At 35.4% G+C, this 16,657-nt stretch overlaps 1 protein-coding gene across 2 annotated transcripts in view; it reads right to left on the bottom strand.

Moving 5' to 3' along the window:
- The window catches only part of LOC145258089 (synaptotagmin-15-like), a 906,872-nt gene that overhangs the window by 195,991 nt on the left and 694,224 nt on the right, over positions 1-16,657 (bottom strand). For both annotated transcript variants that reach the window (XM_080115819.1, XM_080115820.1), the window contains one exon: positions 5,582-5,792. In XM_080115819.1, the coding sequence (XP_079971945.1) occupies positions 5,582-5,792 (211 nt within the window). The remainder of the gene's footprint in view (positions 1-5,581; positions 5,793-16,657) is intronic.

The raw sequence follows: 16,657 nt of genomic DNA, 5'->3' as shown, positions 1-16,657 counted from the left end.
TTGTTAATAATCAAATAAATATTGAAATAGGAAATTTGGATAAGGTCATAATACATATGCTATAAAAATGGTGTAAAAATTCTAACGAAATTCATTTTATTTTGGATCAAACAAACAACGATAATAATTGTAAATCAAAAGAAGAAATTCGTTTTTGTAAATCTTCGTTGGTCGTTAATTTTGACGCATCAAAAATCAAACTCAAATTGTCACCCTAAACGTTTGAATCCCATTTAGACCCAATTGATATGACTGACTCAATTGATTGATTCTTGTCTCAAAAGATGCGTCTGACAATGGAAAAGTTGCATCCAATCTGTTGCCAAGTTGGTTGCATCATTCTGCTGCTCTATAAGGTATCTCACTCCCAAGCAAATCCTCTACCTTAATAAGAGCCAGATAGCCCTTAAATGGTGTTCCATTAAAATATCTGTGCTAGAGATGCTCGGAGCACCTATCCTGCCTAGACAAAGTTCAAAACCGGTTTCGACATCTAGAAGGTGATGTTCTTTTCCCCCCTTCAACCTCTTTTTTTTTACACAGTGGTCACCACTTATCAAGGCCTGGAAGCCACTCAGGGATAAGGGTTATTGCAAGTACATTACGTTAGTGTGGAGATTTGATGAAGTGTTTACTTAAGGGGGCGGTTCATTAGGAATTTGTTAACGTTGGACTTGAACACATCCAAGTTGTAGTCCGGTGTGAAGCAGACAGACGGAACAGAGTTCCACAGGCGTGCAGTTCTAAGAAAGAAGCTTTGTTCATGGAATCCGCGTTTTGATTTAGGCACAGATAAAGAGTGGCGGAAACTTTTGACAGTGTATTCAGCTAGACGGGTGTTTTTCGTGAAAGATTAGCGAGGGGGGGACCAGAGATTGGAGTTCAGACGAGCACCTGCTATGGAAATAACGATAAAACAAGGATAGGCTCGCAACGTCTCTTCTGTGGGAGAGAGGTTGCAGGGTAGAGAAAAGGTCATCCCCCACTAAGCCACGAAGTCTATTTTGTACTCTGTCAAGGCAGGATAGGCTGTTTTTAGCAGCTCCTGCCCAAATATGGCAACAGTATTCCATCCTTGGCCGTACTTGGCTTTTATATAGATAGAGAATTGCATCAGTAGTGAGATATCTTCTGGAGCGGTAGAAGGATCCCACCATCTTTCCAGCGACCTTAGCAACAGACTTGATGTACGTGTTCCATTTCAGATCAGGAGTAAAGGTCAAACCCAGAAGCTTATCAAAACACGGGGCCTCACCCAGACGAGAGCCATCCATCACAATTGATGCCAGCTGGGGATCAGAGCGTTGATGATGTAAGGATAGCAGTTTGGTTTTGGATGCATTTAAGGTAACCAGCCACATATTTCCCCACTGAACCACGCGCTCGAGATCAGAGGAGAGAGTCTTTCCCACAGAAGACACGTTGCGCGCCTGTCTCTGGTTTATCTGAGCCTCAGTCTATGCCCCGTCCCCGTCAAACTGTCACAAACGACACTCGTCTGACTGCAAATATTGGCAGCAGTTTCTTTCACTTTTTCTCTGTACTTAAATCTCAACGCAAATTTCATGAATAAAGTATCTTTCATGGAACTGCTCGCCTGTGGAACTCTGTTTCGCTGTCCTTCCTTCCAGCTGACTAAAGTGTGGTTGTATTCAAGTCCAATGTAAACAATTCTTGTTGATCTGTCGCCTTAAATAATCTAAGTATACGCAATTTCCACCACTAACGTTTACTACGGTGTTTTCCCGGTGACCACTGTAAATTAAATAACCCTTACAGCTCGAGTGACCCTTGAGCATTGACAAGTTGTGACTCTTTTATATAAAAAAAAACAATTATACGAAGCACACAATTAGAATATCCTTTTGTGCATAAGGAAATTTTAAAAATAAAGAGTTTATTTTTTTAATAAGATCAGTATAATGTTTCAAGTTATTCAGGCAGAAATAACGCCCACATTTTAAACTTTCAACTATATATTAGTAACGAACTTATGCAAGTGTCAATCATGTTTTCATTTAGCTAATAACTTTTTTGAGATACCCTCATCAAGCAATATGTCTTAAAGTAGTGCACATCGTGCTTTTACTGAAGAAATGTTTTGGAAAAATAGTAAATCTGTGACTGAAACACAGAGAGCTTTCCGAGTTCATTACAAGTTGTGACGGCATGATGCTGTTCCAGATAGAAAATCAATACATCTATGGGTTGCAGATTTCAGAGCTACAGGTTCAGCACTTAAAAGAAAGCCACCTGAAAAGCCTCGAAGCGCTAAAATGGCGGACAGTATTCAAGCTGTGAGACTTTCTCTTACTCTGTCTCCTACACGTTCAGCTCGCAAACATGCTTTCGTCTTGGGATTGTCATATCGAAAAGCCAGAAGAATTATACACACTCATTTGCAGTTCCATCCTCACGAAATCCATTTTAAATTAAGTTTTCTGTTTGCGACAAAAATAAGTGAAAAAGTATTAATATTTCAAGCTCTGTACAAGAATGTACAGCAATTGAGCTTTGGCAACATACGAGGTACGTTCCAATAATAATAATTTCTACTTTTGATTCCGCTCGAATCGATCGAAGGGGTTTCAAATTATATACATTAACAGGTATTTGCAGCTTCTCTTCCAATTTTCGGATTTTAATCATGTCAATTCACATTTCAGTTCCTTTTGATGGATTGATTGTTGCTATTTCTTCTGATGAGTTAAGGGCATAATAGATTCACTAATTGATATAAGAATTAAGTGGTTGTTTTTGCGCTACGAAATAGATACTGCCAAGATTGTATAAGTCAACTGAATTAAAGGAATAAATTATAAGATGGTCAACATCATAAATTTTGGAATATAACCTTTTTTTATTTATTCTCTATATTGCTCTGTAATTACATTGAGCTTTTTAAATAAGGATTGAGAAAATATATTTCTACAGAAATATATATATATAAATATATATATATACATATACATATATATATATATATATATATATATATATATATATATATATATATATATATATATGTATATAAATTATTTCAGCGTCTTTAAGAAACTCTTTTCTTATCGTTGAGCACTTTGGTGGATTTGGTCCTTTGAATGGATTTGGTCCTTGCTAATGGAGTCAGAGATCGCTTCGTTGCCGGATTCAAATCCCTCGACCAGTATAAATCTTCCCGAAAGGATGAAACACTAGTGTCTGTGATATATATATATATATATATATATATATATATATATATATATATATATATATATATATATATATATATATAAAATACTGATAATATCGTTCATCAAATTCCGTCTGGCCATGGAAAATCATTTCCTATTAATGTTTAGTTTTAAAACATGCAATCTATTTATCTAGCCATCTCTCTCTCTCACTCTCTCTCTCTCTCTCTCTCTCTCTCTCTCTATATATATATATATATATATATATATACATAAAATACTGATAATATCGTTCATCAAATTCCGTCTGTGTTAGTTTACAATATGCCCTCAACTAACGACGAAGGCCATGGAAAATCATTTCCAATTAATGTTTAGTTTTAAAACATGCAAACAAAGAAATGATTCGCAGCTATTTTAAATAGAACCTCTCTTTCTTTTTTTTTTTTTTTTAGCTTAAATTGAATTCATTAATAAGAAAAAAGAAAAATAATAATATAGTGAGGTGCACCCGGGATCATTCGATCTGTAGTCGAATGTTCTACCACTGAGCTATGTTTTCAGATGTCAACAAGTCTGCTTTTTCTAAGATGAAATTATTTATCGAGATTTTACTTATCTTCCTTGCCGGTGCAACCTAAAATTATTCCCTGTAATTTTTTTTTTTATATAAGAAGGAAAGACTATTTTTAGGATAGTTTTTTTTTTTTTTTATACTTATCGGATGATTTTAACAGGTACTACCATCCGAGTCAGAGTGGACCTGGGAGCAATGGAAATTAAGGGGTGGCTCCACAAGCTGGAGCCTCACCATCGGGTATAATTTAAGGTCATATCCAGGACCAGAAACTGAAATACGAAGATGACTAATTCGGGGATCACGTGACGCTAAAATTGTGAAATTATCCTTAAAAAATCATTTTTTCCTTAAAGAAGGCACTTTCCTTTTTTAGAACGCGGGATGATGTGAAAATAGGTCGGAATATGGGTATTGAAAAGCCAGCGCACAAGAGGTGCGTCCACTGTGGTCTACATAAAATGCCTGAGCAACCCAGTCAGCATGTCCCGTTAAAAGCGTCTCAAATTATTATCAATAAACTAACTCCTTCTGAAATAGATATTGGAAGGTGGGACTAGAGAAACACAGAATCCTGCTCTATCCCAACAGATGTAAGGTGATCACCTACTAAAAATTTAACAAGATTTTGTCAAAGCTATTCTCGGGGACGTATCCCCGGTTGATCTGGACAAAACCTCCTCGAGTTCTTACGTGTTATTTAGATTCATTAAACTACTATTCTCATTTTGAATGTCATTTTCGCAACGTATCGGTTGATGTAACCCACGACCTTCTTCAAGTGTTGTTTGTCAAACGAGACCCTTTCTGTGAACTCGGCAATCTGCACAACATTTCGAACATAATTTTCAGTTTGCACTTCACGGTGGTAGCATGTTCTTGTTCTATCTGCCATGGCTGGATAGAGGTATTAAGTAATTCGCAATTGTATTTATCGGTCGCCTACGCTGAGGTTTGAATCTTCAGCCTTCAGAAGAGTATCTCTTTTACAATTATATTTTCCCAAGTACTCTTATTACTGCGTCACGGTACCTTGCGTCGAGTTCGACAATCTATACTTGAAAAAGATCGGAAGTTTCATCGACCGAAACGTTGTGAAAATGACACTCAAGATGAGAACAGTAGTCTGAAAAATCTTAATAATACGAATAAGCCAGCCTTATCTCAAAAAGTCCGAAACGTAGAATTCTTGTCACATGTTAAAATTAAGATTCATTATTACTGCTTTTTTCTTTCTCGAACGTCCAGTTATTTGTAAGGTTGGTGCAAGAATGATGTCGTTTTTTACTTGAAGTTTAACGTCCAAAATATTATTTTTGCATTAATCTAATAGTCGATGTTAGAAGAACACGCGTTGTCGTTCGTTGCCTCCGACCGAAACCATTGATCTAAAATGACAACAACGGCGAATCTATGCTCAAATCTATCATATTCCCGATCTGTGGTCAGCCCTTGTCAAACTTTCACGAAAAACATTGTCTAACTGAAACCACCGTCAATAATTTCTCTCACTCTTTATCTGTACCTAAACCTAAACGTAGATTTCATGAACAAATATTCTTTCTTAGAACTGTACGCCTGTGAAACTTTCTCCCGTTTCCCTGCGTTCCAGCTGACTCCAATATAGTCGTCTTCAAGTCCAACGTAAACGAGTTCTTGATGAGCCATCCTCTTAAGTAACCCAGTTTACCAAATTTCAACTACTAACGATTATTACGGTATTATCCCATTAACAACCGTACACTCATTAATCCTTATCCTCGAGTGGCTTCCGGGCCTTGATGTGGTGGTGACTCCTTTGTAAAAACATCTATGAAATACCACTTACCTGACAAACGGATCGCAACCATTTGTGTTTCCCAATGTTCGGCTTGGTAAGTTCTTTGCTTTTATGAGGGTAACGAGTAGTTTTTCCGTCTCACGCTCGTACTCCACCGTGAACCACAGGCGTCCAATGTGGTCATCGGGTATGTCATAATCATCATCTTCGTCGGCAATTTTGTACAGGCTGGGATCGATGGCACCCAATTCATAAGCGCCTAAAAATTTAACAATAGAAAATACGATAGATAAGCAAAGAGTCACGCATAATTTTTATTTACTTTTTCAATCACGTTTAAGAAACCTTGTCTTTGGAATCTATATAATAATTTTTGATATTAGCAACGCCCAATTATTATGATCGTTGTAATATTTGTAAAAATATAATGTTACAGCAAAATAAATATTTACATATAAATTAATTATGTTAAGATGTTTTAATAGAAAAGAATGTTAGAACATAAACAATAATTTAAAAATAGGTCTGGCCTCTAGAGTTTGACGTAGTCGTGCGTAGAGGTCAATTAAAGTGACGTGAACTTACGGTTGAGCTTGAAAAAAAAAGTATGATTGTAGTCAAGAATGACGCAGCAGGAGTCAAGAGAGGGAGAAAGACGATCCACAGATAGTGATGGCTCCCATTAAATGGGATTAGAATGCATTATTCTAGAACCAGCGTTGCAGCTTCCATTAGGGAAACATCAGTAAATAAAGTTGCTGACAAGACAACCCGAGATTTGTTGATTCTATTGGGATGAGTCTTGTTTGCAGCTTTTCTCGAAGGATCCGTCAAACAAGATCAAAGACGAACCAAGTGTGTTTCTACGAGTGGTTCGATGTTACAACCCCAGAGGAATGTTATTTGCCCCTTTCTGTTATGAATGTGCATGTCCGTTGTGAAACTTTATCTTTTAATATATCAACAATCGTGAGTGTTATACACGCATCAATTCAACGAACGATAGAAAAAAAATTAGACTAGACGAACACACGGATATACAAACATCATATAAATGACTGCGACACGTATATACAAACGTATATACATTCATTAGTAGAACATTTTAGACCCACGTGCATAATGCATACTCCTCAGTACAATAATACGCTAACGTAATTTAATGTTCGTAGGTACGCTATCACCTTTCACCTGTTTTTTTGTAAAGACGGAATCGCTCATAACATAACACAAAATATCATTTTTATAAATTGTAGCTAATCTAAGTCGAAGTAAAACACGCCTTCGTCTTCCGGATCAAACTGTAGTATCTGTTATTTTAATAAAACGCATATATGTATTAATGTTTATATTTAATTTATTTTAAATCGATTTGGGAATTTAAAGCCGGACGACCCCTGGAGTGAATGTAGTATTATGGTGAAAAAAAAAATTCTCTAGGAAAACGATAAATTTTTATAAGGTACAGAGACAAGGATGACTATAGACCCTCCCAACCTAATTTCGTTTTGTATTATTTAGAAATAAATACATTTTTTTAAAGTTTAGTTCCGTCCGAAAATACTATAATAATATCCTTGTGCCTTTATTCGCGCTAGACGGCCATAGAATATATATATATATATATATATATATATATATATATATATATATATATATATATATATTTATAAAGAAGTGAACCATCGCGTAAATTCAATCACCTAAAATAAGATGGAAAACGGGGTGAGGAAAAGGAAAAAAATGGGGCAAATTATATGTAACACATGTACAATTAAATAAAATAAATAAGTCGATTAAAAACAAGATCGTTAAAATACACCCGAAGTGCTTTTCGTTCAGACTAACATTTTCAAGGGTCATAAGTCTGAAAATTATTATTTTTTTTAGAATATTTGGTAGTGGTATGGAGTAAGAGCGGAGAGGAGGTTTAAAAAAAAACCTAACTACCCAAATAATTCTAATTGAAGCCGGAGGTTTCTCTGCTTTCACAAAGTAGGGGAGCTGGCAATGATGGCAAGTGCTTCGAGGACAGACAGGTGGAACTTTGTGCGTCCTCGGTACCGAGGACGCACAAAGTTCCACCTGTCTGTCCTCGATATATATAGTAAGTTATACAATATATATGACGATTACGCTATATATATATAGTAAGTTATACAATATATATGACGATTACGCTAAACTGAATATTCCGCGTATCATCCACTCTAGGACTCCCCAGGCTTATGCCATATACCCTCACAAGCATATTTGAAACTACTGATATCGCTCTATATAGAGATGACGGACAAGCTATAATAAAAGACTCTAACAAAGTCAAGGGAGATAACTTTACGAAAATCATACACAAGGAAATTTAAAAATTAGGCCTAAAAGCAGACGTATCAGCTAACATAAAAATAACAACCTTCCTGGACGTCACGTCAAATTTAGATAAAAACACATATGCACTCTACTTAAAAATAACGCTACTCCAATATACGTAAACCCTAAGTCCAATCACCCAGCATCAATTATAAAACAGATTCCTAACTCGATCGAAAGTAGACCCAATAATAACTCAAGCGATGAATTTAACAGGTCAACCAATATCTATGAAATATCCCTAAAAATAGTGGATCCAAAAATATCGATATCAAATATAAGCAACAAAACACCAATAAGTATAATAAAATTAAAAAATAGAAGAAAAAGAACTATAATTTGGTATACAACTCCATACAATCAAATGTTGGCAGGTGCTCATCTGAACTCCAATCTCTGGTCCCCCCTCGCTAATCTTTCACGAAAAACACCCGTCTAGCTGAATTCATTGCGAAAAATTTCCCCCACTCTTTATTTGTGCCTAAATCAAAACGCGGATTCCATAAACAAAGCTTCTTTCTTAGAACTGCACGCCTGTGGAACTCTGTTCCGTCTGCCTGATTCCCACCGGACTACAACTTGGATGTCTTCAAGTCCAATGTTAACAAATTCCTAATGAACCGCCCCCTTAAGTAAACACTTCATCAAATCTCCACACTAACGTACTGTACTTGCAATAACCTTTATTCCTGAATGGCTTCCGGGCCTTGATAAGTGGTGATTACTGTGTAAAAAAAATGTTAAAAACAAATCCTGGCAAGAAATTTCTAGATCTTATTGAAAAACACTTTCCAGCAACCAACCCCTTACACAAAATTTTCAATAAAAATACCTTAAAGTTATCCTGCAGCTGCTGCGAAAATTTAGAGATGGTAATTAAAGCACATAACAAAATATTAAATAAAAACAATGTGAACAACAACAAAATAAACAATAAAAAAGTAGATACTATGACAAAAATAAAACTAACACTTACAGAAATAAATACATAATAATAATAATAATAATAATAATAATAATAATAATAATAAACGAACCCTGGACAAGAACAACCATACTAGAAATAAAAATACTAATAACGAACAAGATAAATGCAACTGTAGACACTGCACACTTTGTCCACTTCCAAATAAATGTCTAACCAAAAGCGTAGTTTACCAGGCCACAATAAGTGCGAAAGAAAACCCGAATAACAAGAAATATTACGTAAGTATTACTTCCTTAGATTTCAAAACTCGATATTATGACCACAAAAGTACATTCAACAATAAAAGAACACCGTATGAAAACAACGATATCAAATAAATAGTGGGAACTCAAGGAAACCGGGCATTCGCCGGTAGTCGAATGGAACATAATAAGACAAGCTACCACGTGTAAAGACTTAAATGACCCATGTAGATTATGCCTTCATGAAAAATTTGCTATCCTGTACTTTAAAGAACCCCAACATCTATTAAACTGTAGAAGATAAATAGCGAACAACTGTGTTCACAAGTTAAATTTTCTCTAGGATAACGATGCAAAATAGTTTTAAAACAATAGAAAATAAACAAACAAATAAATTAAATAAACATGAATATATATAAGCGATCACACATATATGTATGTATACATATGTATATATATGTGCATATATGTATGTACATATATATTTATATATAAACTAACATAAAAAACCTAACCTAGATTTAAAACAGGTCAAGAAACTAGATATCCAGGCTAAATAGAGCACACACACAGGCCTTTGTCCGATAAGTGCATGTTCATTGGTTGATAGGAAGGGCGCAGTGGATACTAGAAAGCTGATTGGCTAACTAAAATCTCAATAGAAGGTGCGTATATAAAAACGACAGACAACCACAAAATTCGCGCATAAGCCTGAAGAATCCTAGAGTGGATGAAACGCGGAATATTCAGTGTAGCTTAATCGCCATATATATTGTATAACTTACTAACTAGCTCTACCTACGTATTGAGCACTTTTGAAGTAAATACTTAAAATTTACGCATAAATCTATGCTTTCGTATATTAATTTTATGTGAGTAAATGAAGTAGTTATATATATATATATATATATTTGTTTATTTATTATTTTTAAAACAGTAAATAATAATAAATAAACAAAAAATGTTATATAGGTCCAAACAAATTATGGGCGACTTTCTAAGTAAATAAAAACATGTGCTTCGAGGCAAAGCAATTATTAATCGTATTTATCGTTTGAAAACAACGACAACAACAACAACAACAACAACAACAACAACAACAAATCTATCCATCTATCTATCTATCCATATATATATATATATATATATATATATATATATATATATATATATATATATATATATATATAACAAATTTGTGGTATTCCGATTTAATATAATTCAGTAATTGCTCATATATCAATAAATGTAATCCAAAAAAGAGATGACTTAAAAAGTAAGCTACAAAATTATCATATTTCATAATTGAGCATTCATATACTGTTTTAACAAAAACCAAGACTTCAAAAAATGGGTTGATAGCAACAAAAAGTGTATTTCATTGTTAGTTACAATTGTTTTAAGACCATTTCGATAAATTCAAACAATATGTCGTTTGAAAATTTTCACAAGAACAGCCTTTCTTCAGACTTATTAAATAAAAAAAACACTTTAACAATGAAACATTAAGGACAAGAAACATGTCCTTTATGAGGAAAAGAAAACAATCGGAAACACTTTACCTCTGTCGCATCTTTTGTCAGCGACAATCACTATGAGTCTGACCACAGACATGCAGCAATCTAGTCTGACTGCAACAACAACCTCGACAAGGTCGAGCGTTGAGTGCATAATGACGTGTCAGTGACGTAGGGACCAATATTCCCCATCTACTCCTAAAATATATAGAAACGCACATGGGAAATTTTTAGTCAGTCAATTAGAATTTAGTTCGAGTTTAGTCGACAGTTCGAGTCCGAGACACACAGTCGTTAGTTTTTCTGAGAGACTTCTCGTGAAAGCGACGAGAGGTAGCGATGTACGGAAGATGAGTCGACAGAGGAATTTCCACCCTCCTTCTAAGGATGAGCAGAGAACAGGGACGCGACTTCAACCGTGAAACGAATAAAGTTCCAATTGTCCAGAGAAATGAGACTTTCGTGGTTGTTATGAGCTTTTGTTCTAGGGGAGCCAACACGGTTAAGGAATGTGGAGACTAGATATAAAAGTACGCTCTGTTTCGTTCTACAACACCCCTCTAATATGAACATAAGCAGGTAGTCCATCTTTCCTGCCACAACAGAACATGCTTGCGTCTATGCCAGACATCCATAGATCTTAATGTCTATAACTCTTACGAATTCTATTTAGAAAATTTGAATACATTTTTGAAAACTTTACTTAGAAATGTATCATATTAATGTATTAACTATTATTACACTTGAAAGTGTTTCTAGAGATGGAGACTTGGAGGGAAGCTGGAAGGGGAAGATGTAGAATGCAGCAAATGTTTGAATCGGGAAATTTCGTTAAGATGTAAAACAGATATCTGAAATATAAACCTTACCTTTGTCAATAATCCGTTTCTCTGGTTTTCTCTCCGAAATTTGTAGCTGATAGTTTTACTATTATATAAGCGGAAGTTTGTCTGTCTGTCTGTGTGTACGTGAGTTCATTCCCTATGGAGTCAAAAACGGCTGGACCAATTTTTATGAAATCTCACACGGAGATACTTTATGTAATTGGCAGTGTTCTAAGATAGGTTTTGTGTCGGAATGTGTTCGATAAGTATCGATAATCGATAATCGAAATAATCCGAAGAAGGAACAGAAGATTTTGACTAAATTAAACGCCTTACACAACCAAACATCATAAATGCATTTGAGAAGTTTTATAACCCCACAAGCCGAAAGGCCCGAGATATAAAATCTACAGGATGTTCTTTGATATAACAGGGGCACGTTCGAAATGAATGTTTCTCTTGAGACCACAATTTGAATATGATACTTGACTTTTGCATATTTAACTTAAATTTACGGCATTATACGTAATTTTTTTTTTCTAAAATCAACAATAGGTTCTCTACAGTGCAATGTAGACTACACTGTATTGTGAACTAAGACATTGCGAGAGGCACGTCAGCTTCCCCATGGTGTACCGCGATGGGTCGATAACTACATCATGAAATCAATCGATTTGATTGAGAGAGGGTTGATTTCACCGAGTCGATGACAATAAAAATATGGGAGTGTGAAACATTCGTCTATTATCATTCAATCCCGAGCAACGTCGGATCACCCTGCTTCTTAATAATAAGAGCATATCCTTTGTGTAAACATGGATTTTTGTTAAGTAGTAACGAAGATTAACGATTCAAATTTCAGAAAACTGGACAAAGATTCAAAAGACGAACCGGTCAAGCATAAGGAATCGGCCCAAAATAACTATATATCTATTTAGCCTTTCATCCTGTTTGAACTTTCCAATTAATATTTGATATCGACCTGTGCAAGATCGAGGCGACATAGAACGCATTTTAAAAAAAAGATATTTGTCTATCTACAATTATATAAAAGGCACTTTGTTTGTGCGTGTGAGTTCGTTCCGTATGAATTCCGAAACGGCTGGGCCGATTTTTAAAAAAATTTATACAAATATACTTCATGTTTCTGGTAGTGATTTTAGATAGTTATTTTTTTATCAAAATGTCTTTGATTAGTATCAATAATAAAAAAAAAAGATGAAAGAGGGAATAGGACCCTATGTATAAAATCAGCAATATGTTCTTTGATATGACAGCGGTGCGTTCAAAAGGCATGTTTCTGGTTAGGACACAATTTAACTACTAATTTTGCCTTTTTAAACTTTATTTCTAGCCATTATATAAAAAAGCATTTTATAAAATCAACAGTAGGTTCTCTACAGTGCAATGTATTGTGGACTAAATCGCTTCGGAGAGACACATGGAGCTTTCCCCCGGTGCACTGCGGTGGGTCCCCAATTAGAGCAATCAATTGATTTGATTGAAAAATGATTGATTTCACCGATTCCGATGACAATAAAAAAAATGGGATGAAAAACATTTGTTGATCATAATTCAATCATGGGCAACGTCGGATCTCACTGTTAGTATTTTTTATATAAAAAGACAACCTGTGTCAAATCAGCGACAACCAGACCTACAGCAAGTTAGTCTATACAAAAGGTGTGGAAAAAATACTTGTAGCTCTTTATGTCTCACTGTCTGTGCGGCACAATGCAAACAATGAACGCATTTCATGCAGTTGTAAACATCGTTTTAACAATGTCGATCGAGGATCCGATCATAAAACGAAGGTCTATCCAACAAGAAGCTCATTTTCTATCGAACTAAAGACAGGTGCCCTAAGTTGAGCAAATCAAACGAAGGGGTAAGCCGGATAAAACCCTAGAAAAACTATACACAACATCACGAAACAACCATTTAGTTTACATAGTTCGACCTATTATCTTAACATGCCGAATTATATAGATATTACTAATAGTGCTCCATTTATTTCGACCGTTCTACACTCCGGCCTGCATACATGAAATGTCTTTTTTTGTATTCAGAAATTTTCGGAGAATCTCAAACTTATACTTCATTGAATGAAAAAAAAATCCATTTGGTCTAATTTTTACTCATTCGTAAAAAGTAATCATACGAATACTGTTGTCACACACTTATGATCTGCTCGAAAAATTGTTCCCTAGAGAAAGTCTCAGTGTCTTTTGGACATTGCCTCTGAATGCACCGTTGTTTGTCAAGATAACATGGCATGAGGATACTTTTTCCTGACTAAATATAAAAAATAATCCCATAATATTCGACGGTCAAATCAGATCCTCTCTGTATGGCTAACTTGGACCAATTTATATGAGGGACGGTGCCCTTTTATCGTATGAGGTCCCCTATAACACTAGAGTAGATGAATTTCTATCCTGCAATTTCGACAAAGAGACAACAAGAAAAATATATTATAATTAACTCGCTGATTAGTAGCAGAACAAGTGAAGCATGCATGGTCCCCCGTGAGTTCACAGTGAACGAGTCATAAAAAATGACTAAGTTCAGCATTACCTTCACCCCAATTAAGCCCCAAAAGACCCCAGATGACGTCAAATCCTGGTGAAAATGGACAAACGGTGCAGTTTTAGACCATAACATATGTAAATTTGAGTTTTGCCTCATGCAAAAAAGAAATGACTAAGCCCATTTAGCCTCAAGGCCTTAACAAATTTCAACAAATTTATATTCATGCAAAACTTCTAAACAGATATACACAGAAGATTTTAGACAAATATGGTAAAATAGTCCTAAAAATGGAGTGTTTTTATTAGCCCTAAAAGAGCCCCTGGGGTACACACAAGAGTTATCGCGAAGTATAGACAAACAATATCATATGGAAATCAGTTAGTTACAACTTTTCAGAAAGTTTTATAAAAATACAAGGCATTATATTTTCATTAATAATCACAAAAGTGCCAATTTTAACCATTTTAACCCGAAAGGCACCCCTATGGGGCCAACCGGAGTTTTCTCGGAAAATCCGTTCTGTTACCTTTTTACTCATATCATGTTTAATGTTTGTGCAAAATATCAAAAAATTCTAAAGTGTAGTTATTGAGAAAAGTGAGGACAGACGAACGGACGAACGGACAAGATTGCATTTACATGGCCATCCTCATTTTGTCGGGGGACCAAAAACTAATGTTCTTAATTTCTTTACAAACTTGAGAAGCAAAAACGAACGGTAATGAAATATTCGAATATTTATGTATCTCATGTCCAGATCACGTGCTTGTCCCAAGAAGATTTCTCGTTATATTTTAGGACGTCGACTAAAAAAGCACTACGCATATTTAGAAGATTTTTTTGGACCCACGTTCACCTCAAACAAGACATATCGTCACTTGGAGGTAAATGGCTTCTAATTTGGACCATGCATGAGAAAGATTAACAAGATGTTCGTTTACATTACATTTAAACTTCTGCATACCAGTACAGTGAGGAAACAAGTAGCAGGAAGAGAATTCCAACATTTAGCTGTTTGAGGAAAAAACTATTAAAGTAAAATGTTTTCTAACATTTAGGGACCTCAACAGTGAACGGGTGAGATTTTGTTGCTAAGCGTGTTCGACGGGGATATGTACGTTGAGGGGGCGCAAGTGCAGCGAGTTCATCAGAGAACATTCCATTAAAATATTTGTAAAGCAGGCACAGAAATGTAACATTGCTGCGATGGAACAGGGTTTTTTTTTTACACAGTGATCACCACTTATCAAGGCCCGGAAGCCACTCAGGGATAAGGGTTATTTGGAACTTAGTTGATAAAGTGGGACCCATTAGATTGGAGACTTTTTGGGGACCCTATCTAAGAGAGGAGAGAGAGACTAGTGGTAGATGCACCAGCCCAGATGTGGGAACAACCCCCCATATATGGGCGAATGGTGGCCTTGTAGAGGTAGAGAATCCTCTCACTTGAAAGTAGTCTTCTAACCCATCTTCCTTGCAGCAGCCTTCACAATGTCCTCAACGTATTTGTTCCAGTTGTAATTATTATGATCATTTGTTGTCATGGTTACAGTGAGGATATGGTTGCATGAAACTAATTCTACAAATACATTTTTCGTCAAGATCAAAGTGTAGTATCTGTTCTTCAGATGCTGCACTTCCATTTCTTGTTCTCTTTCGGTGGAGGAGAAATCCTTCACGACTGAGACAATTTTTATTTTTGTAACTTTTCTCCACGTTAAAAAACGACCCTGGTGTCTAACTCTGTCCCGTGGGGATGCATAGTAAATAGGTACAAATACATTTGCAATCTAAATAGTTCGGCATGTTATCATAACAGTTGAAAATATATAAAGAATGTGTTGCATATTAGCGTTGTCTTTTTTATTGGTAAACATTTAGTTTGACTTCGTTTATTTGGTTCTTTCGTTTTGATTCGGTTTGATTCGGTTCGAATATTTTGTTAAGTTTTATATGAACTTCTTGTAAAACATATCTTCGTCCTGTGTTTTGATCTTCGATCGGCATTGCTAAGACGATGAAAACAACCGCGTAAAATACATGTTCTCATTGTGACGAGCAGACAAAGATATAGGTCGATCTTAACGTGTTGAGTGACGTTTTTATCAACCACACCTACCTCTAGGATGACATAATGTTTTGCTTATTTATGTTCTAACTTACCCTGCTTGTCTATATTTTGGGTCAAGTTGAATGCTTATATAACAATATTATATCAGCTCAGATTTTCTATGCCGTCACGATTCTGTGGAGATCGCAATAAAATCTCCAGTATAATAAAGAATTTAAAATTGCAAACTCCGCGCACTAAACAAATTTGTTATTATATGAAATTGGAATTCTTGGAAGATGGTCGTTATCACTTGCATAGAACTGGAGCCTGGAGTAAAATGTGTGCTTTGATTGAAACCTGGTTAGTGTTTACATGTCCGCCTGCATCATTGTGTATATCTCATCAGTTAAACTTATGGATAGACACACGGACGCACGGACACACGGACACATGGACACACGGGTATACATATATAAATGATATTATATTTGGACTAAGGTTGTTGCTGCAATACTTGATGACCAGTGACATCTTTACATTGTTTCTACTGCTTCATAATCAGACAAGTAGGAAGAAAACCAGTTTTGAAATGTCCTGGAAAAAAAACAATTTAACTAAATTTTGTATGAAGGAGTGAGTAACTACGATTAATATATCATTG

This window comes from Euprymna scolopes, chromosome 33 (genome assembly GCF_053919585.1).
Source record: "Euprymna scolopes isolate OS-2025 chromosome 33, ASM5391958v1, whole genome shotgun sequence".
NCBI lineage: Eukaryota > Metazoa > Mollusca > Cephalopoda > Sepiida > Sepiolidae > Euprymna > Euprymna scolopes.
The sequence above is the reverse complement of the archived record's forward strand: the minus strand, read 5'-3'. Positions and strand labels throughout refer to the sequence as shown.